Source organism: Girardinichthys multiradiatus, chromosome 4, assembly GCF_021462225.1.
Source record: "Girardinichthys multiradiatus isolate DD_20200921_A chromosome 4, DD_fGirMul_XY1, whole genome shotgun sequence".
Taxonomy (NCBI): Eukaryota; Metazoa; Chordata; class Actinopteri; order Cyprinodontiformes; family Goodeidae; genus Girardinichthys; species Girardinichthys multiradiatus.
In genome coordinates this window covers 28,530,041-28,553,970 of record NC_061797.1, presented here as the reverse complement: position 1 = coordinate 28,553,970, position 23,930 = coordinate 28,530,041, and the positions used below count along the sequence as shown (strand labels likewise).

Sequence of the window (23,930 nt, the reverse complement as noted above, 5' to 3'; positions counted from 1 at the left end):
TGGTGACCCCGGCTCCGCCGTATCGGGCGACGTCACGTGCCTCGATATTTTGGTCCTCATGAGGGATTCTTGAACCACTCTTTGTCTGACCCATCACCTAGAGGCTGTTTGCCATGGGAGACCCTACCAGGGGCATTTAGGCCCCAGACAACATAGCCTCTAGGATCATTTGAGCACTCAATCCCCTCCACCACGTTAAGGTGGCGGTTCAAGGAGGGGTTTACGATAAACATTGGGACAATAAACAAAGGAAAATTTTAAATTACGATATTTTTTTATATAAATGAGAACTAAAAACCTTTATGTTAATTTGTATCTAACTATCAATCTGGTGAAGTTTATATAAGAGTTAAAGACACCTGTTTGGGCAGAGCAACCTTATTGGCTCTGACCCAGGGGCTCACATCCTCCTAATTCCAGGCCTGATTGTGAATGAATGTAAAATGCTGACTTGTCAACCTCAGGATAACATTTCTGTGTATATTTTGTGAATGTAATGCAAAAAGTAAATCAGCTTATGTCTTTAAGATATTTTTATTTGTGTCCAAAATCTAACTACACCAGCTAATATGTTTTTTTTCCTTCTTTTTTTTTACATGTAGGTTACCACAAGCACTGTTCATCAATGACGAGACACGAAGCCTTTTATTTTGAAGGTCGGAGTCATCCATCGTCGGAAGTATTTGCCGTTACTCCCGGGCTCACGCTGCCACTACAACCAACGGAAATGGCGGTGACGGCTAGGCGAGCAGCGTGAAGTGCTTGATGCTTTACATGGATAAAAAAAACCGACAGCTAGTACATTGTTGGACAACTGACAATGACGTCGAAGTAGAGCATTGTTTGTAGTAGTCATTACAAACCCATAAAACCTTCCCGGGGAAGTTTTGATCTTGTCGGCGGAGGAGCGAAAATCTCACCGGGAGCATGGCTTCTTCCAGCACTCAGGTAGCTAAGCTAGTTAGCTCACTTTAGCTTGTGCAACAACAACAACTCCAGATGGATTTAGTGTAACCGTTATGCAGATGCTTACCATTGTCTTCCGTTCGTGTGACATAAGGACCAAATGTATTGAAAAAATATATTTTTGCAGTTAGTTAGGTGTTGTCGTTTGAAACATTAAGAGTCGTCGTGTCTTTGAAATTGTGAGTGCAAAAAAAGTGCTTGCTAATAACCCCCACCTCACCCGCCCCCTTCCTCCAGCCTCATTGAAACACAAGCAGCATGGCAACGCTGGCTAACAGGCCCCATGCTCCTCCATTCAAATGAGCAAGCGGTGTTCCTTGCTGCCGCTGTTTAAATATATAACATTTCAGTTTTTAACCAAATGGGACACAGATGCGTATAATCCAAACCCAGAGACATTTTATTGCTAAATCCCCTAAGTGTCATAAGTTATTCATTAGGGAAAAAAAGTGAAAGAAAATTTGCTGCGTGTTTGCATGGCCCACCTGCTCAGTGGTGACACGGGCCTTGTTCGGTTTTATTTTTCTAAACATTCACACTTTCTAAATATGATCAGTTTTTGTCCTTTTGCTTAAATAGTCGTTTTTACGTCTAATGTCGCACGCCAGCGGTTGGCGTTTCGTTTATCTTAGGCGTGATGAGAACCATTTTCGATCAGATTTAGCTGTTAGCACGCTAACATATTTGCACAGGTGGTGTGCTCTACTGTCAGCTCCTTAGCTAAATGCTGTGCGACAGCGTGGGCTTCGCCCTTTCAGCCATTTATCTGGGAAATAAAGTGAAACTAGAGTAAACTTGTGCGCGTCTGTGTGTGTTGCCGAGCAAACCGTTTGTGTGGGATCTTACTTAAATTGCGGGTGACTTTGCAAGTTTGGAGATATTTCTGTGGAAGCTAGCCGTCATGTGAGAAGGCCCATTTTGAGGAATGCAGCCAGTAATCTACCGAGTCCGAATTTTGTGTTTATATTGACTGTTTTTATTTATTTATTTATTTATAATGACTTCAAACAAAACTCTAAGCGATGTAAATTAAAAAGCCGAGTTTCGTGTGGTAATATTTTTGAGTAGCTCATAAACTGGACAGGGTTATTGAGAAAAGGAAGGGGAAACTTCACCGAAGACTGAATTTCTGCATGGTTTCACTATTCTTCCTGCCCCTAAAATTAAGCCTTGCTATTGGATAATTTAGCAAAACGGAAGTTGAACATAAACCCTGCTTATATAGTTGCACTATTAAATTATTTGACATAATCCTGCACACACTGTAGGCAGATTTGTTGCGCCATATGACATTGATTGACTAACGGGTTTGTAAAAGGTTGGTTATTAGATGGTAAATATTAATATCCTCCGTAGATTTGAAACAGCAGTGTCGTTTGCTGTAATTAATTGGCAACCACAAGTCTACAGTTTCATAGCTCTAAATTATTTGTATGATTTTAGTTAAGGGAAATGTTTCTGCTTAAATGATTTGGCTAAAGACATCACTATTTCTTTGTGAATGAAGACGTTTCAAAGAAGCATTTAAACGGATAAAGGTTACCTAAAACTAGATGCTGGAAATTTGATCGATTCAGATAGATGGGATTATTGCACATGTTTTACTTTTCTGTGATTTGTATGTTCTGAGGGAAAAAAATAACATATTTGTAAACAAAGTAAAAGTCACAACCAAACCAGAGGCAGAACAAGATCCACTGCACCAACAAGAAACTGGCCTTACTCTTTTGAGATAAATTTTAGCAAACAGGTCATCGTGTAAAATCTGAACAGTACAACATTTTACCTGCAGTTGTTGGTGATATCAGATTTTTTTAAGTTTACTGCAATTTATCTCAGGGAAGCTTTTGTTGGCCTGACTGTCATTTACGACACGTTGCTAATGGCATTGAATAATGGTCAGTTTAAATGACTTTTTTTTTTTTTTCTTTCTAAGATTGTCTCTAGTGGAAAAATCCTAACATCCCATTACCGTTAAAGCTTATTGGTTTAGCTATAGCTTGTAGTCAGCTCAGCATTTGCTGTCTCTGCAGCTACAACATGTTCTGGTTCATCCTCCCTTGCCTTGGAAACTATGGATTCTATTTAGGTGACATGTAGCTGTAGTTTATTTACCTCAACTAATCCACACAGCAGCGTATTGAGTTTGGTTTTCTTTTAGCTCTTTCCCTCGATGTTACCTTACAGCATCTGTATGTCACCCAATGCTCATCACATTATGTGCAACACAAAATGAGCTCCAAGCAATTAACTTTTCAAATCTTTTTCAGACTGTCCAGTTTTAAAGATTTGTCATGTTTTGTACGTTGTCTGAAAGGTAAACGTTAGTTTTGTTTTTCGCATACATCGAAGTATTCATATTCTGCTCTCTAGGATCAAAAGATGTTTGGAAATTTAGGTTTCAATTTAAAATAATTTGTAAAGAAATGTAAAGAGTGCGCTTCTTGAATAGGTTTAAGCTTTTATAAAACCAAATTTGTTTGTGTCATTTAGTGTAATGTGGAACATTTTGCAGGTTAGCTCAGATTAAAACGTGTGAAGAGCGCAGTCCCGTCAGTTCTGTGATAACTGTACTTGAGCTAAACATTATCAGTGATTGTAGATTAATATATTTAATACATTATCGTCCTGTTATTTCAAGTGTAGTAGTCTGGTTGTTTGAGGGAAAACATGTCAGGTTTAAATGTATCGTGTTGAAGTGTTTTGATTTATTTATTTTTTGTACTTTCTAAGTTGCGTTTTCAAAATCTTAGGGGTCACCCTTCTGTGGTTTAATGCCTGAACTTTGAAAACAGTGTCCGGTAATAGAAGAACCTAGTGAAGGTTTCTGTGTTCTATATTCTGCCATCAGTCCATCATTATTTGTGCTGCTAAAATCATGCAGGTGGCTAATTTGTTGTAAGCCATGGTTCACCTAAACGGCAAGAGAAACATGTGGTCCATGTGGCACGCTTGCAGAAAGAAGCAAAGCAGCATTCTTTCTGTTGTGAGCATATGAGCCGTCCTGAGACCGTTGGATTACAGCTGGCTGTTTGTCACTTGTAGTGCTATTTCAGCAATGTGGGCCCTTGCGTGGGGGGCTTGTTTACAAAGAGTTACATATGCTTGAGCTGCACTTTCTTTTCTCTGTGCCTCTTCTTTTCACTGTTTATTGCTGTGAGAGGATTATGGGCATGTTTAGTGATTTTATTTCACCTTTTCTTAGTTGCTTTGTTTCCGCATGTCCATGTGGTCACTCGAGTTAGCACAATGCGTTGTTTCCTCTGAAGGATTATCTGTCAAGAGATTAACACAACAAAAGTCAATTAGCCCTGCTTAATAAAATGTAAAATATAATTAAGTCACTGATTGGCAGCAAAACATTCAGATCATAATATTTGAGAATGGCAGAGAGACAGCATTCTATTTTTTAATAGAAAACAATTCTGTTAATATATAGCTTCCTACAGTGTTAAGGAGCTGGTTTGGCTTTTTATTTTTTATTGAACTTTTATGATAATCTTAACTTGTTTGTCTCTGTGCTAGATTGTGTTCAGTTTACGGAGAACAAGTTGAATCTTGACAGGTGATGTAACTAATGCTTAAAGCAATTCACACCAAAGTTGTTTTTCTTTTTAATATTTTTTACTTTTGCTGTATTAAAATGAGGTACAAACTGTTAAAATTTCAATCGGATGGTTCTGTTTCCAGTAGTTTAAAGTTTTTGCCCAGGATGCCCAGAGTTTTCTCCTGTTGTATTGACTAAAGCAGTACAGCCCCTCTCCCACCTGTTGCTATGAACTGCCAGTCATCTGGCTAAAGGAAGACTACGATACTTATATGCTGCTTACAAGAAAGATATATTTAGCTATTTAGCAGTATTTGCATTGAAGAAAAACAGTCATGGTGTGGAAAATAAGAGGGCTACCCCTTTCTTAAGGTCGAGCTGTTTTTAAAACTCAAGTCAAGTCAACTACAGGCTGGCTCCCCAACCAGAAAGTCTGAGGAATCAACCAGCTAATATCAGTCTTTTACACACACATATATATATATATATATAAAAGAGCAAAATGGCAAAAAAAAGCACAATTTTTACTTAAAAGTAACGTGTAAATGTTTAATGGGTATTCTGTTTTTTTTTTCTTCTCAAGTTCAAGTATGAAAATCGTAATTGGATAATGTTATTGTCCTTTACTAGGCTGTATGTTAGTTGTGCAGCAAAAGGAATAATTGTTGCTTTTCTGTTTTTAAAACAACGTAATTACATCACATTATACTTTTTCTCATAAAAACTTAATGTGATGATGGCATGAAACTGGGGTATTTTTCCACAGTCTAATCACACAATGAGAATTTCATCTGGGCCTATTCCTAATTACAGTGTTATTTAACTGGAAGAGTGTTGCAGCATGCCCAGAGGTCGGTTGGTCCACAGCACAAAATTGCAAAATAGGTCTTGTTAAATTGATCCGTTCTGTGTAACAGAAGTTGAATTGACTTGATGTTGAACTCCTTAGGAAATTTATGAAGTTTTTGCTTTGGAATGGCCTTTTTTTTTTTTTTCTGTACTGAGCAGTAGCCAGCTTATCTGCACGCCCTGTTTCTCCAGGCTGATAATGATTAAATCAAGCATTATCTTCTCAGAATTGCTTTACACTTTCCCAATTATAGTTTATCGAATAATCCCTTTTAAAATAATAGTCAGTAGAGAGTCTGATTACCTACGCTATCTTGATCGCTAGCGTATCGGTATTAAATGCAGTAACTAAAAGTTAATATAAACCAGGCACTTCATTTGAAGACTTATTGTATTTTCATGCATTGGTTGATCCATGTTAGTGTGACTATCCATGTTGTCGGTTATTTCTTTACATTCCTAACAAAACTTGTTTTTGTAGCATCAGTTATTGTAGATGACAAAATTAAGTGTAATAAACTAGAAATATATTTTTCATACTGTATGACCTAAGATACTGCTGAGGAATACCTCTACAGCAGAACATTACATGCTTAAACTGTATCATTAACAGTGCCTCTCTTTATTCAACTTCCTAAGATTTTATCTTGTGCTTGCTGTAGATGTACCTTTTGTGGCTGAAAACATAACTGGGTTAAAATTAGTTTTAATATTAAAGTAGCCAATCCCCCATGCACTTGCAAACCGCTAACACAGACTGTTCTTAATGCAAGTGTCTCAGCCAGTGGTTACTTTCAAGGTTTGAAAGGTAATGAAACTCAAATTGTGTCTGTTCTCGAGAAAAGCACAAGTTCTATGTTAACAAGCAACCAGCCATGCTGTTATCTTAAGTGACTGCTGAGTCATCTTGTAATTATTGACATTGTATTGCTTTTCTTAAGTGAACGATTAGGTGAATTTTCCTTTGTTACATCTAGTAGAACACGCGTTTCACACCAGAAGAGGTTTGTCTGAAGGTTTCCCTATCAAAAGTCAATAAATTGACCCAGAGTCATGTGTTTTCTTTGTGCAAGAGGTGAGCTTGGTGTTTTAGTGGCTCACCTCTATTCCCTTTGAGCTGTGTTTGTTCATGGTTTATGTACAACACTGTGTGACTCATCATTTTATGGTTGTTTCCTTTTGCATAAGATAGGATTACAATATTTGTTGAATGATGTCAGACTGTAACTGCCTAAGTACTTTGATATCAAGCATTAACCAGTTCAAATGCTATCTAGTTACTAGGGCTTTTAAATGTGTTAAAGTTATAAGCTGCATTGCAGTTTATCACTTTTCCTTGAGCTGATATTTTAAGCTTGTGTAAAAAAAAAAGTTTTTGAAATTCTTGGTTAACTTTCTAGTTTTCTGGTTGTCAGTTTTGATTCATGTGACAGATGTGTATAGATAACTGCATATAAATCTTAACTAATGATTTTTATTTCTCCACAGTATATCTTCGGGGAGTTCAGCGCTGATGAGATCAATCAGTTTTTTGTGACTCCCCGTTTTTATGTCGAGGTAAGAAGAAAGAACTTTGTCAGTATTTGTCAGTAAAGGATTATTGAAATTGTGCGCAATTAATTAATTAATTAAACACACACACACACACACATACACACACATACCTCTGGTCAAGACAATACACTTTGACAAAAGTCTGAAGACTCATAGGTCATTTCATTGGAAAAAAATGGTATTAGTTGTTACATGTTTGCTATAATTAAATTCAAGTGTTATTGTAATAGATTTTGACCATTTTCTTGTCTGCTTCCAGCCTTTACTCTCATGTCTAAAATATTCTTGAATTTCTTTTTCCTTCAATTCACAAATTTTGTTTTACTTTTTACAGCTTCCCCCATTCAATGACAAAGTTCAGTGTGTTAGTCAGTCTTCAGGTATGTACTTTTCACGTAATGCTTGATGTTTGTAGCTAATTTTCTTGGAAGTTATAGCATCTATAAATCCCCTATTCTGTGTCCGTAGCCAATGGTTTTCCTTCTTTTAGGTGAAACCTATGTTTTAAATCATTTAACTGTAAGATTGAAGCTCAGGCTTCCTCATGATTTTCCCTGATTTTCATGAATTTGTACATGCAATACTCATAGCTTGGAGTAGATTGTAAATAGATGGAGATTTTAATTATTTAATCATTTTGAGCGTACCCATTTTTTTTTAGACAATTTGGACCACCAAATTAAAGATGTTACAGCCGCCACCTTCATTTCAGTGGTTTCCATTTGCACATAACTTTTGCCTTATCTTGATTTGTATTGATTATTTAGGAAGTTACTGCACTCCTGCTGTGCCTTTTATTATGGAGTCTATGGGACTGCAGGTTTGCGGTGAGTTAAAAGGGCTCACACCCCTGTGGCTTGACTGGTTGTTGTACGATGTTTGTAAGAACTACAAGTCCAGGTTTCAAAAACTGGTGGCTTTCTAAACTTTGCATCTTTATTCTTTCTCTTGCCTGTTGGTAAACTCTGTAGAGCTTTGCATGCTCAAGATACCTAAAGTATCTTCTGTTGCATTTAATGCATTTGCACCACTGCAGGGCTCCAGATTAACTGAAATACAATTGAACTTTTACATGATGTAACAATCAACAGCTTATTTACTAAGGGCATAGTGATGGTTTCTGTGGATGCTAACATTTGTCTATAAAGGAATCCCTCAATTCTTACAGTTTTACAACTGAATGCAATTTACTTTAATGAAGAATGATTTCAAAACCACTAACAAAATCCTCTAATCCTTGCAGAGGAGGTATCTGCTCTTTAATGCCCTCTTAACTCTTGCAGAATCATAGTTTATATTTAGTGACCTATAAGCAGATGAGTCACTTGAATGAATTTTCTGATTTGCTTTTACTAATTTTCCTGTTTATATTCACCCTTGCACTTCTTGCTGCATAATGATTCTAAATGTAAGAATTGTTTGTCCATTATGCTGTTACTTTAAGATTGTTTTACACTGCTGCCTGAGTTTGTGATGTTTTGACAATGTTGTTTAAAAGTATTTAAAGATTATGTACTTTTTAAAATAAGTTATTTTTATAAAAAAAATATTTCTTCCTGTAGCCAGTTAAATCATTTAAGTGTTGTTTTCTTTTCCCAGCATTATTTTCCTGTGTTTTAAAATGAAAGCAAATGGAGGATATTGTCAAAATAAACCCAATATTCTGTTACCATCCATAGATACATGTCACCTTTCCAAATAAATGGACTCATCCCCTTTTGGGATGTAAGGAGTAGGCACTGTGATTTGAATCGGAGTCAGTGCAACTTGTGTTGATTGCAACAAAAGCTCAGAATAAACACACAGATGTGTTTTATAAGTTTTTGGTGCTTATGTCGAAGACCATTGAATTGGATAAACAAAGACACGAAGAGGACCAGGATTTCCGATCAGAACATGTATAACTACTTCAGAGAAATTCTAGGTGATTTTAATAGTGTCCAATATTCTACCAGATGTCGGCAGCAACCCAAGTAATCCACACAAATGCAGACATCAAAGCAAGTTAGTCCACTAATGAAGTAACTGTAATTAACGGATTAAGGGAATGACCCAGTGAATAAGTATTGAAATTAATTAAATACTTTGTGGAAAAGCATTGGTAAGGGCAACTTTGGTGTCTTGTATAAAGAAACTACAGGTATATCTAAAAAAATTCATTATTAAGAAAAGGATTTATATTTTTGTCACTCATTTCAGAAAGTGAAACCCATGTTACATACAGGGGTTGGACAATGAAACTGAAACATCTGGTTTTAGACCACAATAATTTATTAGTATGGTGTAGGGCCTCCTTTTGCGGCCAATACAGCGTCAATTCGTCTTGGGAATGACATATACAAGTCCTGCACAGTGGTCAGAGGGATTTTAAGCCATTCTTCTTGCAGGATAGTGTCCAGGTCACTACGTGATACTGGTGGAGGAAAACGTTTCCTGACTCGCTCCTCCAAAACACCCCAAAGTGGTTCAATAATATTTAGATCTGGTGACTGTGCAGGCCATGGGAGATGTTCAACTTCACTTTCATGTTCATCAAACCAATCTTTCACCAGTCTTGCTGTGTGTATTGGTGCATTGTCATCCTGATACACGGCACCGCCTTCAGGATACAATGTTTGAACCATTGGATGCACATGGTCCTCAAGAATGGTTCGGTAGTCCTTGGCTGTGACGCGCCCATCTAGCACAAGTATTGGGCCAAGGGAATGCCATGATATGGCAGCCCAAACCATCACTGATCCACCCCCATGCTTCACTCTGGGCATGCAACAGTCTGGGTGGTACGCTTCTTTGGGGCTTCTCCACACCGTAACTCCCGGATGTGGGGAAAACAGTAAAGGTGGTCTCATCAGAGAACAATACATGTTTCACATTGTCCGCAGCCCAAGATTTACGCTCCTTGCATCATTGAAACCAGGACCTGCACCAACAATTTGTCCTCTTTTGAACTCTGGTATGTCACCCATAATGTTGTGTGCATTTCAATATTTTGAGTAAAACTGTGCTCTTACCCTGCTAATTGAACCTTCACACTCTGCTCTTACTGGTGCAATGTGCAATCAATGAAGACTGGCTACCAGGCTGGTCCAATTTAGCCTTGAAACCTCCCACACTAAAATGACAGGTGTTTCAGTTTCATTGTCCAACCCCTGTAGATTCATTACACATAGTGAAATTTTTCAAGACTTTATTTCTTGTGATTTTGATACAGATAAAAGTGTTTTTAGGGTGAAGTGTAGAACCGTTCTTCCTCTACACATAGTGTTCAGTGACATCTGGAGTTTAACTCTGGCCTCACCTGACCAGACTATATTGTCTCAGTGTTTTACTGGCTCGTCAAGTTCCTCTGCAGCCAGCGTTAAGAAATCTTAAACATGCTTTTTCTCAGCAGTGGGGTCTTGCGTTTGCACTTGAGTGCATTATTGCATTCATGTGGAAAAACTGTACATGCTGTTTCCAGATCTTTCTGAAGCTGTCAGGTATGCTACTTGGTTCTGATAATCTGTCAGAAATCTCATAATTGGGACCTGGCCACGGCTGGTTTAGGGTGAATTCCACTTCTCCAGTAACGTTCTCTGGACCATTCATACATTTAGAAATGCAGATGCAATCATTGTTCTGTTTTACAACAGTAAGACGTTTTGTCAAGGTCTCTTTGCTTTTAGCGATCATACCACTTAGCATTTCTTTGGTAATCGGAATCCTTTTTATAGGCCATCAGTTAATATTAAACTCGCCGATATTGATATTGATATTGATATTGATATTGCACATTGCAGTATAAGGCTTTCAAAATACTGACAGATTTAATCTAGTTTCTTGGCTTTCAATGCCTTTTTAAATAACCCTTTCATGTGTTCAATACTTATTCTGTGTCACAAATAGTTTTTTGCCCATAACTAGATTTGTGGACTTATTTGAATTGATGTCTTTGTATGTATGGATTACTGGGGTTGATACTGAAATTTGTCAAATTGTGAGGAAAAACTTTGACTTGTTCAATACTCAAAAGGGGGGTAATGAAAAGGCTATACAGTCAAATAATTTTCAGTTATAGATCAAGCACCCCCTAAATGTAGCATGTAATATGAACAAATACTTTTTATAAGGGAAGTAATTAGAAATGACCTGGAAGGTTTTTGTCTCTTGATAGTTTGGTGTCGTGCCAGGGTTGTTTATCCTCTTTAATGAGTACAGGCTAAAGTATCCCATTACTACAATGTTTTTTATTGTTATGTTAAAAATCGGTGAACAGAAGTGATGTCATATTGAAGTTTACCTTGTTTGCCATTACCTTTAAGCAACTAAAACTAACCAAACACATTTGTTTACTTATTTAATGTTGGTATAGCGGTAAACATGAGTGGCGTTGCATAGACTCCATTCAAATCCCAACATCTACTTCCTCCAGAAACGGACTTTCCACCAGTGCTTAGTACCCAGATGAGATTAACATAATCTTTGTACTTTAGTTAGTAACTGTTACTGAACATGATCTTGATATAGTTTGCAAAGATGTACAGCTCCCTCCACAATTATCGATACCAGTGAAAAAGATGCTTAAAAAGCCCAAAATAAGTTCATTTTCTTCTGTAACAAAATCTCACCTAGCACCTAGAAAAAAAGCTCATGACAGTGAATTTTATTTTTTTTTCTTTTACAACATAACTTGAACCCACTGTAGTGTTTGAACTAGTAATCCATTGTGTCTTTTTTGGACATAAATATGAGTGTCAGTTCAACTGCGCCACTTTTCAAAGTGGGTAAGACAAGAGGACATTGCATTCAAGCAAGGTAGATGTATATTGCTCTTCACAAAACAGTTAATAGCTTTAATAAAACAGCTACCTGTCTAAATCCTCCACCTTTCTACAGTTAGAGTAATAATTAAAAAGTTTAAAACAACTGGAACTCCCAATATTTATGGAACCTTAAAACAAATTATTGTTCGAAAATACCCGGCTATTTTCAACTCTTATTGATGGCATTTCTCAAATTTTTTAATAATTTCAGAAATATTAACATTTTCATTGCATTAGTTCAGAGTCACTACCTTTTCTTCTGTTTACATAAAAATAGGTATTTGTCTTTCCTGTGGCATAAAATAAAAACAATCACTTTCCCTCAATATTCTTTACATTTTTAAATCATCAAAAAATTCTTCTCGGAAGTTTAAAAAAAATATATATTTCTGGTTCTTTTTGCAAAGTAGCCCTTACAGTATTAAGGATCATGGTGTCGCAACTTTCCACACCATGACGGGCTGCTACTTAGTGCAGTAAAAATTGTTAATGCATTGATAAAATCCATAGTCTCAAGTGTTTGGTCCTGTTTAGGCCCCAACTATAGCTCAAAGAATTTGGTTATAAAATCCAGTAAGCATAATAATAATAATGGTGATGTGTATTTTGAATTGACATGTTTTCTGCAGCAGAAGACTTTCAGCGCATTGAGTTTGGAGTTGATGAGGTGATGGACTCCAAGCCGGCTGAAGCAAACGATCCTTTATACAAGGTGTCGAGTACCCTGAACCCCCAGGCTCCAGAGTTCATCCTGGGCTGCCAGGCGGCTCCGAAAGCTCAGCAGGCGGTTCCTCCAGTAGCTGACGTTGCTGACGGCAGCCACTTCAACTCGATAGATGGGCCGGACTCTGAAGCGTCAGCTTTGGACAATCACCAGTCCTGCCAGGACGTAGACGGTCTCCCTGGCAGCCTGGGACAGCGAGAGAGAAAGAAAAAGAAAAAGCGACCGCCTGGGTACTACAGCTACCTGGACCCATCAGCAGTTGGAAGCATCACCAACGCTGTCGCAGCAGATGGAGCTCCTGTGACAGCACTGGTAAATGGACATGCACTTGGAGGCCCACACCACAGTTCTGAGGATGTGGATAGTAAGCCATTGTCAGTGGATGAACTTAGTACCCCTGGCCCTGCTTCCAATGCAACATCAACAGCATCTGTGTTTGCGCCCACATCCACTGCCAATCAGAGGACTTGTGATAGCCCTGAGGACTCTTCTTTGGACTTAACCGGTGGAGCTGCTTCTTTATCCGATGGCAACAATGCAACTTCCTCCTCTTCATCCTCCTCTCAAAGCAGAGAGATGACAGAGGGATCAAGGACTGCAGATCAGCAGCTGGGCCATTTGGCTCCACACAGCCCTGAACTTTCAGATACTCCCCCAAGCCCCCACTCCAAATCTCCTCTTCCTCCCTCAGCTGTTGTGGCCACTCCCACTGTCTTTACTTCCACTACGACTACTGAACTAGTAGGAAACCTTGCAGCAGATACCAGAGTGGCCAATGGGCTAGAAGAGCCCAATACTGATGTCAGTTCAGATGGACACAAAGAAGACTGTGACAGTGGGGAGCAAGGTCAGCCTCTTAGCCCAGACTCTGTGACCCAGCCTTTAGTAACAGAGCAGGCAAGCTCTCCTGCAGTTCCTGCTGCACCCACTGCCAATCTTCCCAAATCTTGGGCTAGCCTTTTTCACAACTCCAAGCCTCTGCCTGGCAGCCCTCAGGCCTTTGTAGAGGTGAAAAATATTGTGGAAGTTTCATCTCCCTCCCCTGCAATGCCAGAGCAACCTGAAAAGGTTGAGGAGATTAAAGAAGGTCCTCTTCATGTATCAGAAGATCCAATGGCCCCAAAACTTGCAGGTATTATGGGTTAAAAGGCTCACATTGTCCCAGAATTTGTGTCATAGTAGTTTGTGTATTTTTTCCTAGTCCCTTTTTGAAGGAATGTTGAAAGTGAAAGAAAAAAAAAAAAAGTTTAAATTATAGGTGAGAATACCAACTGGTTCAATTTTAATTTGAGGTAAAATTACTTTGCCACAACTAAAGAGATGAACACTAGATGGCAGCACTGTCTGCTGCATATCTTTGAGGTAAGTCATAAGTTATATTCGAAGCCCATTTTGCTCCATTACTCCACATCATTAGAAGTAGGTCAGGAATGCCTTCTGGGCCTCAACCTGAGAGCAAAGGAATGTTTCCACACTGCTTCAGCACAGGTGGATAAATTCTTAGTAATCTGGTAGTTTCTTCTCTTATTATCCGAAACACATTTTTAAACTGTTTGCCTGTGTGCCTTTTTGAAGCATGTCATGTTGTTGGAATACAATGTAGCACTATAGATTAGTTTCAGGGTGCAGCTTGAACACATCTAAATGTGATTGATGGATACTAAAAATGCTGAAAAAGTGGGGATGTTTTTCAGCATTTTTACATTGATGGTGTGATATCCGATATTAATATCGCTGTTAAAACTGATAACAAATATTGTTAGTTTAGGTGCAGGTTTTTTTAATTTTTTGAATAAACCCTACAGCGTATGATGCACCCTAGCTGGTGTATAATTTATTGCACCTGAGCTGTGTAGCCGGAGCCTTGTATGTCAAGGACATCAAGTCGAGCTGAAAAATCTGAGCATTTTCACCATATGTTAAAGTGGTCTTTTCCAGTATTGAAAAATTTTATTCGTTAAAGTGGAGTATATTGTCTAAATGTACATCTTTCATTTGTTAAATAAGGACGTTTTTTAACTTTTTAGATACCTAATTTTTTCACTTAAAATCCACATCTTATGCAGTCTAGCCCAAAATACACATTTCCCCTGCACCGAGTGTCCACCAGTTTATACTTACACTAATAATGTTTAACATTGAAATGTTTAGTTTAATATGTGAATGTAACACCATTGCAGGTTTTTTTTTTTTTTTTCTAAGAGTGGGATTTCCCTTGCTTTACAATCATCAGTCTATAACAGAGTTTAGCATAAATTGTCAAACATCAGTTTATGATCAGTTTTTTTTTTGGGTGGTAGTTTTTTGCAGCCATGTTGTTACCGCTAATGGGATTACAGGCAGCTGCAACCTCATCCAGAAAGCTTGCTTTAGTCAGTTTTTGTTCCTTTGTCTTTTGTTAGTGTTTGCTGTTTTTATGTGGAAAGGGCTAACATACTTGTAATATACAAACACAGACCCACAGAACAGCTGTTTGTATAGTCTATGGAGCTGGTTTAAAAGTAACAAATTCAGCACAGACTACAACGTCAGGATGAGTCAACTGAGATTAGAAAAAAATGCATGTCTTTTCTGTAGGATCTACACTCACAGGCCACTTTATTAGGTACACCTGAATGGGGAAGAAAGGTGATTTAAATTACTTTGAACGTGGCATGGTTGTTGGTGCCAGACGGGCTGGTCTGAGTATTTCAGAAACTGTTGATCTACTGGGATTTTCACGCACTACCATCTCTAGGGTTTACAGAGAATGGTCAGAAAAAGAGAAAATATCCAGTGAGCGGCGGTTCTGTGGGCACAAATGCCTTGTTGATGTCAGAGGTCAGAGGAGAATGGCCAGACTGGTTTGAGCTGATAGAAAGGCAACAGTAACTCAAACAACCAATCGTTACAACCAAGGCATGCAGATGAGCATCTCTGAAGGCACAACACGTCAAACCTTGAGGTGGACAGGCTACAGCAGCAGAAGACCACACCAGGTGCCACTCCTGTCAGCTAAGAACTGGAAATTGAGGCTACAATTCTCAGGCTCACCAAAATTGGACAATAGAAGATTGGAAAAACGTTGCCTGCTGTATTGAGTCTCGATTTCTGCTGCGACATTCAGATGGTAGGGTCAGAATTTGGCATCAACATGAAAGCATGGATCCATCCTGTCTTGTATCAACGGTTCAGGCTGGTGGTGGTGTAAGGGTGGGGGGGATATTTTCTTGGCACACTTTGGGCCCCTTAGTACCAATTGAGGATCGTGTCGACGCCACAGCCTACCTGAGTATTGCTGCTGACCATGTCCATCCCTTTATGACCACAGTGTACCCATCTTCTGATGGTTACTTCCAGCAGGATAACGCGCCATGTCATAAAGCACGAATCATCTCAGACTGGTTTCTTGAACATGACAATGAGTTCACTGTACTCAAATGGTCTCCACAGTCCCCAGATCTTAATCCAATAGAGCACCTTTGGGATGTGGTGGAACGGGAGATTCACATCATGGATGTGCAGCCGACAAATCTGCAGCATCTGTGTGATGCTGTCATGTCAATATGGACCAAACTCTCTGAGGAATGCTTCCAGTACCTTGTTGAATCTTTATGTAGAATCTTATAAAGTGGCCAGTGAGTGTAATTGGATCCTACAGCAAACTGTCTGGGCTGATGTTAATAACCAATGTTTATTTCCATCTTGTTGCTGTTTGTGTTTCAGAAGGGACAGAGGGTTGGCCGTGTGGTATTTGTCTGGGCATGTGACTGATAGTGATGAAGCAGGATTGTGGGATGTTTAATTGAAGCAGAGAATCAATATCAGTGGTGTGGTCACTGATTTTTGTTGTTGTTGTATTTTTACTGTCTAGTGTTTTGTTTTTTTTTCATCACCAATTGCATCTAAAGCGTTGCTGATTTTAGTTTGTATATTTGTCATAAGCATCCATCCACGTTACCTTGGGGGCTGTGTTTTGAATGACAGTCTTCCTTCCTAGGCGTGGTACAGCAAACTCTTGCTCTTATTCAGATGGTCTCTGCTGATGCTGTCGCCAGAGCCAGGAATAAGAAAAGAAACATTTGTTTACAAAATGTCATTGTTCTAATGAAATATGTGATATAACCTCACCATGAGACCTCAACATGAAAGTTGAAGGTTTTTGTTTTATGAAGCTACTTGTTTAAGAAATGGTATCTGTTTGAATCCCCAGACATTATTGAGAATGTGAAGTTGATACATAAACCAGTGTCTTTGCAGCCGAGGGGGCTGATCAACAAGGGGAACTGGTGTTATATCAACGCCGTATCCTTTCACTGCTCTTTTTGAACGTACATGATTTTCTATTAGCAGCATTGTTTTCCATTTCTTGTTCTTCAATCTGTTTATCTTCCTGACTCTGAGCTCTCAGACCCTTCAGGCCCTGATTGCTTGCCCACCCATGTATCACTTGATGAAGTCAATTCCTCTGCATAATGAAACACAGAGGACCTGCACCTCTACACCCATGATAGACAACTTGTAAGGACGTCTACACATTTGTCTGTGATTTCTGTTAGTTCTGCTCTGACGTCTCACTGTTTTTCACCTCTGACAGTGTTAGGCTGGTGAACGAGTTCACCAACATGCCTGTGCCGTCTAAAACCAAACAGCAAAGTAAGATTTCAATCAGTGCAAAGGTAATTTTGTGGGCTCATTTAATTTCAGTGTCCCTGATGTTGTGTTTTTTTTTTTTTTTTTTTTTTTGGTGTGTTTACAGCTGTTGGTGAAAAGGTTATAAAAGACATTCGTACTGGTGTACCTTTTGAACCTACGTACATTTACAGACTTCTCACCCTCATCAAGTCAAGCCTCTCTGAGAAGGTGAGATAAGCTGCATTTGAATGTGGTTCATATCCCCTGCACAAAAATGTGTCAGAGCTTTACTTTAATGATTACACTTTGTCTGGTACAGGCAGTACTTGTGGATTTCTGTGGCAGAGGCACATTTTCATGTAATTGGATTATTGTTGAATTGTTACAAGAATCTGCACTGCATACGCTGACTCAAAATGCTCATCTGTTGATGCATCCTCTGCCTGTCTGTACCGCAACAAATTAGTGTGCGGACATCTTGCATACGTTGTGGTTTTCATTATTTTAATTTAGTCAGCAGGTATTTTGAATGTTTTAATTAATGTTGGAGTACATGATTTTCTTTTTTCTTTAGGGCCGACAAGAGGATGCGGAGGAGTATCTTGGGTTTACCCTCAATGGACTCCATGAAGAGATGCTGGCATTGAAAAAACTAATCTCACCTCAGGAAGAGAGTAAGCAACTTTTGCAGCTTAACTTTAGATGTTGGGTCACAAGCTTGAAGTTAAACATTTTTGTTTTTTTGACCTCTTTCTTGAAATGTCAGTGCTGTTTTCAGTGTGCAGCTGAAAGCTCAAACTTTTTGAATTCTATGTCAAAAGGTGAATAAACTTGCTTTTGCTTGATGGTTTATTTAAAAAAAATAAAAGATCTAAGCTGTAAACAAGGATTTATTTGCTGCTCAATTTTTGTTTTAACTGCAGAAAAGCAAATTTATACCATACATTGGATTTCTTTGCAAAGAAAAGATGAAGAAAGTTTTCCTAGTCTCAGTAGGGTGGGTAAAAAATAGAAAAATGTTTGAATAGACTTCAATCCATTGTTCATTGCCTATACATATAAATCTGAAATTTATAAGAAAAAACAGAGCAATTTAGATTTATTTGTTCATCTTTGATTTGGAGAGATTGTAACAGAAAACTTCTATGAAACAGTTGTGCAAGCTGTGCACACAAATGGCTGTAATTGTTAAAAATGAGATTTCCTCGTCAGGTCATCACAGATTGATAATCACAGACAATAAACTAATAACAGGACTTTATGTCAAAGACTCCAATATCAGTCATTTAAAAAAGACCTGATCGGGACCCAGAGTTGCGACCTGGGGTCGCATCAGGACTTCTTCTATGGGCTATGCACTTTTTGAAAGAGAATTGGAATAAAAAAGCAAGAAATAAAATAAGAAATCTGTGTTGGCTAGTAAAGGTCTGAATGATGCATCTTTGTAGAAAAGGTTAAACAACTCTTAAACTTTAGTTCTCTCTGTTATAAATACCAAGTAAGGTATGTTGAATTTTGCTCATTGCTCTGTTAGTGGCCACCCTTTTCCCGTCACATTTTTTTCTTATCTTGTTGCATTACTCAGCTGCCACTGTAAAGTCACCAGGGCAACATTATTTTTGCATTGTTTTCTACCAGAAGCTCCCACTCCCAACGGCCCAGAGTCCCAGCCAGGTGGAGAGGAAGATGGAGCTGATAAGGAGGAAGAAGGAAGTGAGGATGAGTGGGAACAAGTGGGTCCCCGAAACAAGATTTCAGTCACTCGCCAGGCTGACTTTGTCCGCACACCCATCACTGATATTTTTGGTGGACACATCAGGTACCCTAACACGTGTTATGAAGCTTTTTCAGAAGCATTTACTTTGTAAAAAACCTCGGATACAGCCTTCAAGTTAGTTTTTACTTGCAATCAGGGTGGCATTTATGAATTGTTTTGGCATGTCCAGCTTTTCCTTTAAATCCTGTGTAGTTCTTTGTGGTGAGTCTTGACAGCAAGACATTGAGCTGCCCTCCACAAACAAAGGCCTTAACTTTAAGACAGATCGGAAAGTAAAACTATAACTTTTGCCTGCCCAAATGATATGTTCGGTAAGGTTCTGGTCTGACACAATTCTTGTACACTGTTTTACTGTGCCTGAAAGGTTTATTTTCTCCGAAATGGTTGTGTGGTCAGAGAGAGAGAATTTAGGGGGGTTTATCAGATGTGCTTTGCACACCAACTAGGCTTGGCTGTAATCCAGACTCTTTTAGGCATTAGTGGGAGTAATTGGTTTGTCTTCAGTTGCTACATTTATTATTAAGCTATTTTCTACAAAATATTTAGGCCACCAGCTGTTAAGCTCCAGGGTCTTTCCTTGAACTGGAGGCTTTTGTAGTTTAAAATGTTTTAAAGAAAATTGTGCTCTACTAATAGTTATTTGGCTGTAATGTATTTCTTTTGGCATTTTCTTTTTACAGATCGGTGGTTTACCAACAGAACTCCAAAGAGTCGGCCACTCTGCAGCCGTTCTTTACCCTGCAGCTGGACATCCAGTCTGAGAAGATCCGCACCGTTCAGGAGGCTCTTGAAATGCTGGTGGCTCGGGAGTCCGTGCAAGGCTACACCTCCAAAACCAAGCAAGAGGTAAGAGAGAAGTTCATTCTCCAAACTGTGGCTGTTTTAAAGGGTACAATTATAAAAATTTTAACATACTTCCGTAGATTTATTTGGATTTAGTGATTATATTTACTTGAGCAAAATTGCAGCGAAATTTACTGTGGTGTTTTACTTTGTCTGATGTATTCAACGAAAATTGGAATTCCCGAACTGTGGTTGAGAAATGATTAAAGAGAAAAATAATTTATAATAAATTTGATACTACACAAATGCGTAAAGGCTCAGAAATTGTAAACCATAATATTTGAGACTCTTTGAAAAGTTGTCAACTCCCAAAAGAAAGTGGAAAATGTTTGGTGACTGAGTGTCCTACTCTGTATTGAATTTTCTTTTAGAAATCTGTCTTTAAGCCTTCATGGGCCTCACAAGTATTGATAAAAATGGCACTGCTTTAAAAACTGGCCCAGAGAACATCTGCATTACAGCTGTAAAAGGCATCTTAGTAGATGTTTTTGTGGTTGTAAGCAACGAAAGATAAACTTTTTGGTCATTCTGAACATCAATAACGTTGATCCACATCCTGTTTGTTAGTACAGAATATTGAAGGATTTATGACTTGCTCTGGGGAGGGTTTCACAACCTGTTGTTTCCAACACAATATTACCTCGTGTTCTGTATTTTAATCATTTCTCTTTATAAGAATTTTGTATTTTCTTCAGCTACAGGTAGTTTAAAGGACCTTTCAAACTTTTGGGATAAGTCTTTTGAACCGTACAACATTCAACTCCTTCATTCCTTTCATCTTTGTGTTTGCTTTCAGATTGAGATCAGTCGGAGGGTAACTTTAGAAGAGCTGCCACCTGTGCTTGTGCTTCACCTCAAGAGATTTGTCTTTGAAAAGACTGGAGGCTGCCAGAAACTCACAAAGAACATCGATTACCCCGTTGACCTGGAAATCAGCAAAGGTATGAATGGACCTGCAAAGCAGAATTTAAGCTCTTTTCAGAGTTTAAATTCTGCTTATCCAGAACGTTTAATTTGACGTTGAAGCTGCTGTTGTTTCAAGTTTGTTCAACTTGAGCCACCAGGAAGACTGCAACAGAATCTGTTCTTAATTGTAGTTTATGCAATTGTTGTAACATCTTGGTCTAATTATTCAATTTTCCTCTGTTAACTGTATTGCTTTCAGATCTCTTGTCCTCTGGAGTGCGGAGCAAAGTTTTGAAAGGCCAAAGAACTTACAGGCTCTTTGCAGGTTCGTTGGTTTTATCATTTAGATCACATTGTTAAAACTTTAGCAAAAGTCTTTTCTGTATATCATTGTCTCTGTAGGAAGCATTTTTTCGCTCCCCAGGGATTTATCTGTTGATCCTGATATCTTTATCTCTGTATCAGTGTGCACAGTATTAAAATCACAGAGGACCTGAAAATGCAAATACTTGCATTTTCTTGCAACTTACGATTATTTTGCTAATTGATTAATCTGTTTATTTGTTTCGATTTAATTGATTAATAATCGGGTGGGAAAAGGTGTTTAATTGGAGATCTTTTACAGAATTTCTAACCAGGTAAAGATAAACCAATGCCTCTTGGGGAGTGCTGGATAAAGCATGTTTACAGACAAAGAAGGTTTTTAATCTTAAATGCAAAATGTATACATTTTTTGTAAGATTTTAGCCTAATTATTGTTCTGAGTGTGTTGTTCTTTTAGCAAATAGCATGATTTAGTGTCTGTATATTCCATTTAGCGATTATTCGATTACTAATTTAGTTGACAATTATTTAAATAATTGATTAATCTGATAAATTGTTTCAGCCCTAGTTGGCTACTATATTCCAAGGGTCATGAATTCACTCTTTGCTTGTAAATAAGATTTTCAGGATATGTAGGATAGAGTCTCACTGCAGAAATACAGTAGGTCATGCTGGAAGATTTTCAGTGCTAAAAACTAGTTGAAAATGTGAATTTATTTCAAATGGAAATGAATAAAAGATGCCCTTATTTAATTATTTTGAAACATATTTATTTCTATGAGAAGTGTAAAGATGTTGTTTTAGCAACACTTCACCAAACTAAAAATGTGCCTTTTTGTTGATTTTTATTTCTTTATTCTGAGTAATATTTGTCATATGTATTAATCAACCCACCTTGTTGATGAACTCGGGGCTGAATGAGATCTACAACCTGTAAATTGCATAATTTAGTAATGTAAATATTTGTAAGTTTTGTGATGCTTTATTTTGCATTATCTGTTCCTAACCAAACTATTTTACATTTAAGAAAAAAACAGACTCTACTAATCAATCGAAACTTGGATTCTGATGCTTTTATCCTTTGTCTTTCCACCAGTTGTTTACCACCATGGAAACAGTGCGACAGGCGGCCATTACACCACTGATGTCTTCCACATTGGTCTTAACGGCTGGCTGCGCATCGACGACCAGGCGGTGAAGGTCATCAACCAGTACCAGGTGTTGAAACAGACCGCCGAGCGCACCGCCTACCTGCTGTATTACCGCCGTGTCGACCTGCTGTAGAGACGCCTATTCACATCCCTGCACACACAATACCTGAATACACACTGACGCGCACACACGCACCACAAACATGCTCAGAACGCACTTGCTGACAATAAAGTGGTTCTACATAAAACACAGAAACACACCAAACTAATGAACAGGAACACTGCCCAACTTGTTATCTTGCAAGATTTTCCTCTTCTTCCCTCCTGTCCCTGCTTTCCAGAGAACCAGCTTTTCCAACACCTTTTCCCTTGTCACCTTTTTTTTTTTATTTCAAAAGAAGAAAAGCAAGCTGCTTTCACAAAGATTTCCCTGTGACTGCTCTTTTGTTTTGTTCACCACTGCTGTTTGTTTTATTCTTTTGTTTCACTTTTAAAGCAACAAGGAAGGACTGTTGAACAGACAGGTGGGGCAGTTGGGGGTACAGGTTGGGACCTGACACTCTCCTAGGACTGAGCCTACAGCTTAGCTCTGATGGTTAACAGTGAACTGCTACAAGAGGAACTGTCTACCAATACGCTGCAAGTGGACTGCAGGGGAAATCTCTTCTTTAACTGACCTTTTTTTTAAGGAAATTATCTAAAATATCAGTGTTTGCCTTTAGCAAAAGAGAACTTTTGGCCTAATAAATTTGCAACAGTTTCAAGGCTTGCTGTTTGCCCTTGTACTTTGAAAAGGCCCAGCACCAGCAGTATCACCAGTCTCATCCCCCTCAGAAACCAGATTGTGTTGTTCTTCTGCCACCACCACCTCCTCTTCCATGTTCTCACTTTTATGATGCTTTTAAACCTAGATACAACTTGAGCCATAAAAAGCAGAAAGGAAAAATAAAGAAAGGCGGTGCTTTGGATGAAAACAGCTTCCTTGTTTTTGAACGATCCTTATAATGGGGTTTTGGTTTAGATTTAGAGTATTGTTGAAAACAAATCTATTAATGTGCTTTAGAATTTATTAACAAATAAGCTTATGTGCACAAAGAATAAACTGATGAATACAATGTGACAGGCAAATGCATATTTTACAAATATTTACATTCAGATGTATGAAAAGAGCAAATTGAAAAAAGGAAAAAAAAAAACTGATCTGGTTGACCAAAAACAGTTTAGGTCCTTAAGGACTGTTGCCAGTTTTTAAACGCAGTTCCTGTTCTGGAGAAGCAGCAAGAGGATTAAGACAGATCCCACAGTAAGACTTTTTTTTAAAATTCCTTCCTTATCTGTTCATTTTCTTTTTATTTGCTTGTCAGAGGTGTCCACCTGTGTGCTTGGTGGTTTTATAGGTGTAGTATTGAGCCACACGATGTTCTTTCCCCCCCTCACTGCTGTAATTGGGGGCTTCCTTCAATTCAGTGGCATTTTCCCACTCTGTAAAACTCTTAACGTCACATCTCTGAAGAGTTAAGGAAATCCCAACCTTTTCTGTGTTTCTGTTCTCCAGAGAAACAATAAGTCATGGGTGGGGGGAGTTAGGGCTACATCAGCGCTAAGCTTTGCGTAGAGACCTTGGGCATGCGCACAAATGGAGATGATGTTTGCTTTTGTTGAAATTTTGTTTTTTGCCTCTGGCTCATTTAACTGTGATTTATTTTATTTTTTTGCATTACTAAAATGTTTTTTTTTCTTTTTTTGTCATTGATTAGATGTACTGCTCTTGCTCCCTTTAGAAAAAAATGTGCTTGCATTGGAATTGGTGTTTTCAGAGAAAATGAAAAGTTTAAAGCACAGCATAAAATAAAATTACTAGTTCTTTGCTTGA

The 23,930-nt window shown here is 38.3% G+C and overlaps 1 protein-coding gene across 4 annotated transcripts; it reads left to right on the top strand.

Annotated features, from left to right (window-relative positions):
• Positions 1-664: 664 nt before the first annotated feature.
• usp10 (ubiquitin specific peptidase 10) lies at positions 665-23,930 on the top strand. Of its 4 annotated transcripts, none has more exons than XM_047363085.1 (15): positions 665-948; positions 6,851-6,919; positions 7,251-7,296; positions 7,684-7,743; positions 12,351-13,574; positions 16,635-16,726; positions 16,833-16,942; positions 17,019-17,077; positions 17,181-17,284; positions 17,631-17,730; positions 18,695-18,875; positions 19,514-19,679; positions 20,473-20,617; positions 20,842-20,907; positions 22,003-23,930. In XM_047363085.1, exons 1-15 carry the CDS (start codon positions 928-930, stop codon positions 22,188-22,190), a joined length of 2,631 nt encoding a protein of 876 aa, XP_047219041.1. In that variant the 5' UTR covers positions 665-927; the 3' UTR covers positions 22,191-23,930. The 4 variants fall into 4 exon arrangements, with proteins under 4 accessions (XP_047219041.1, XP_047219040.1, XP_047219043.1 ...); XM_047363084.1 differs by having other exon boundaries at positions 666-948; positions 12,348-13,574; XM_047363087.1 differs by lacking the exon at positions 7,684-7,743 and having other exon boundaries at positions 668-948.

Excerpts from the sequence above, each read along its gene's own strand:
- usp10 (XM_047363084.1), top strand. The coding sequence starts at position 928 with ATGGCTTCTTCCAGCACTCAG. Across the intron at positions 16,727-16,832 it reads ACTGGTGTTATATCAACGCC|ACCCTTCAGGCCCTGATTGC; the intron begins GTATCCTTTCAC and ends CTGAGCTCTCAG. Across the intron at positions 16,943-17,018 it reads ACACCCATGATAGACAACTT|TGTTAGGCTGGTGAACGAGT; the intron begins GTAAGGACGTCT and ends CACCTCTGACAG.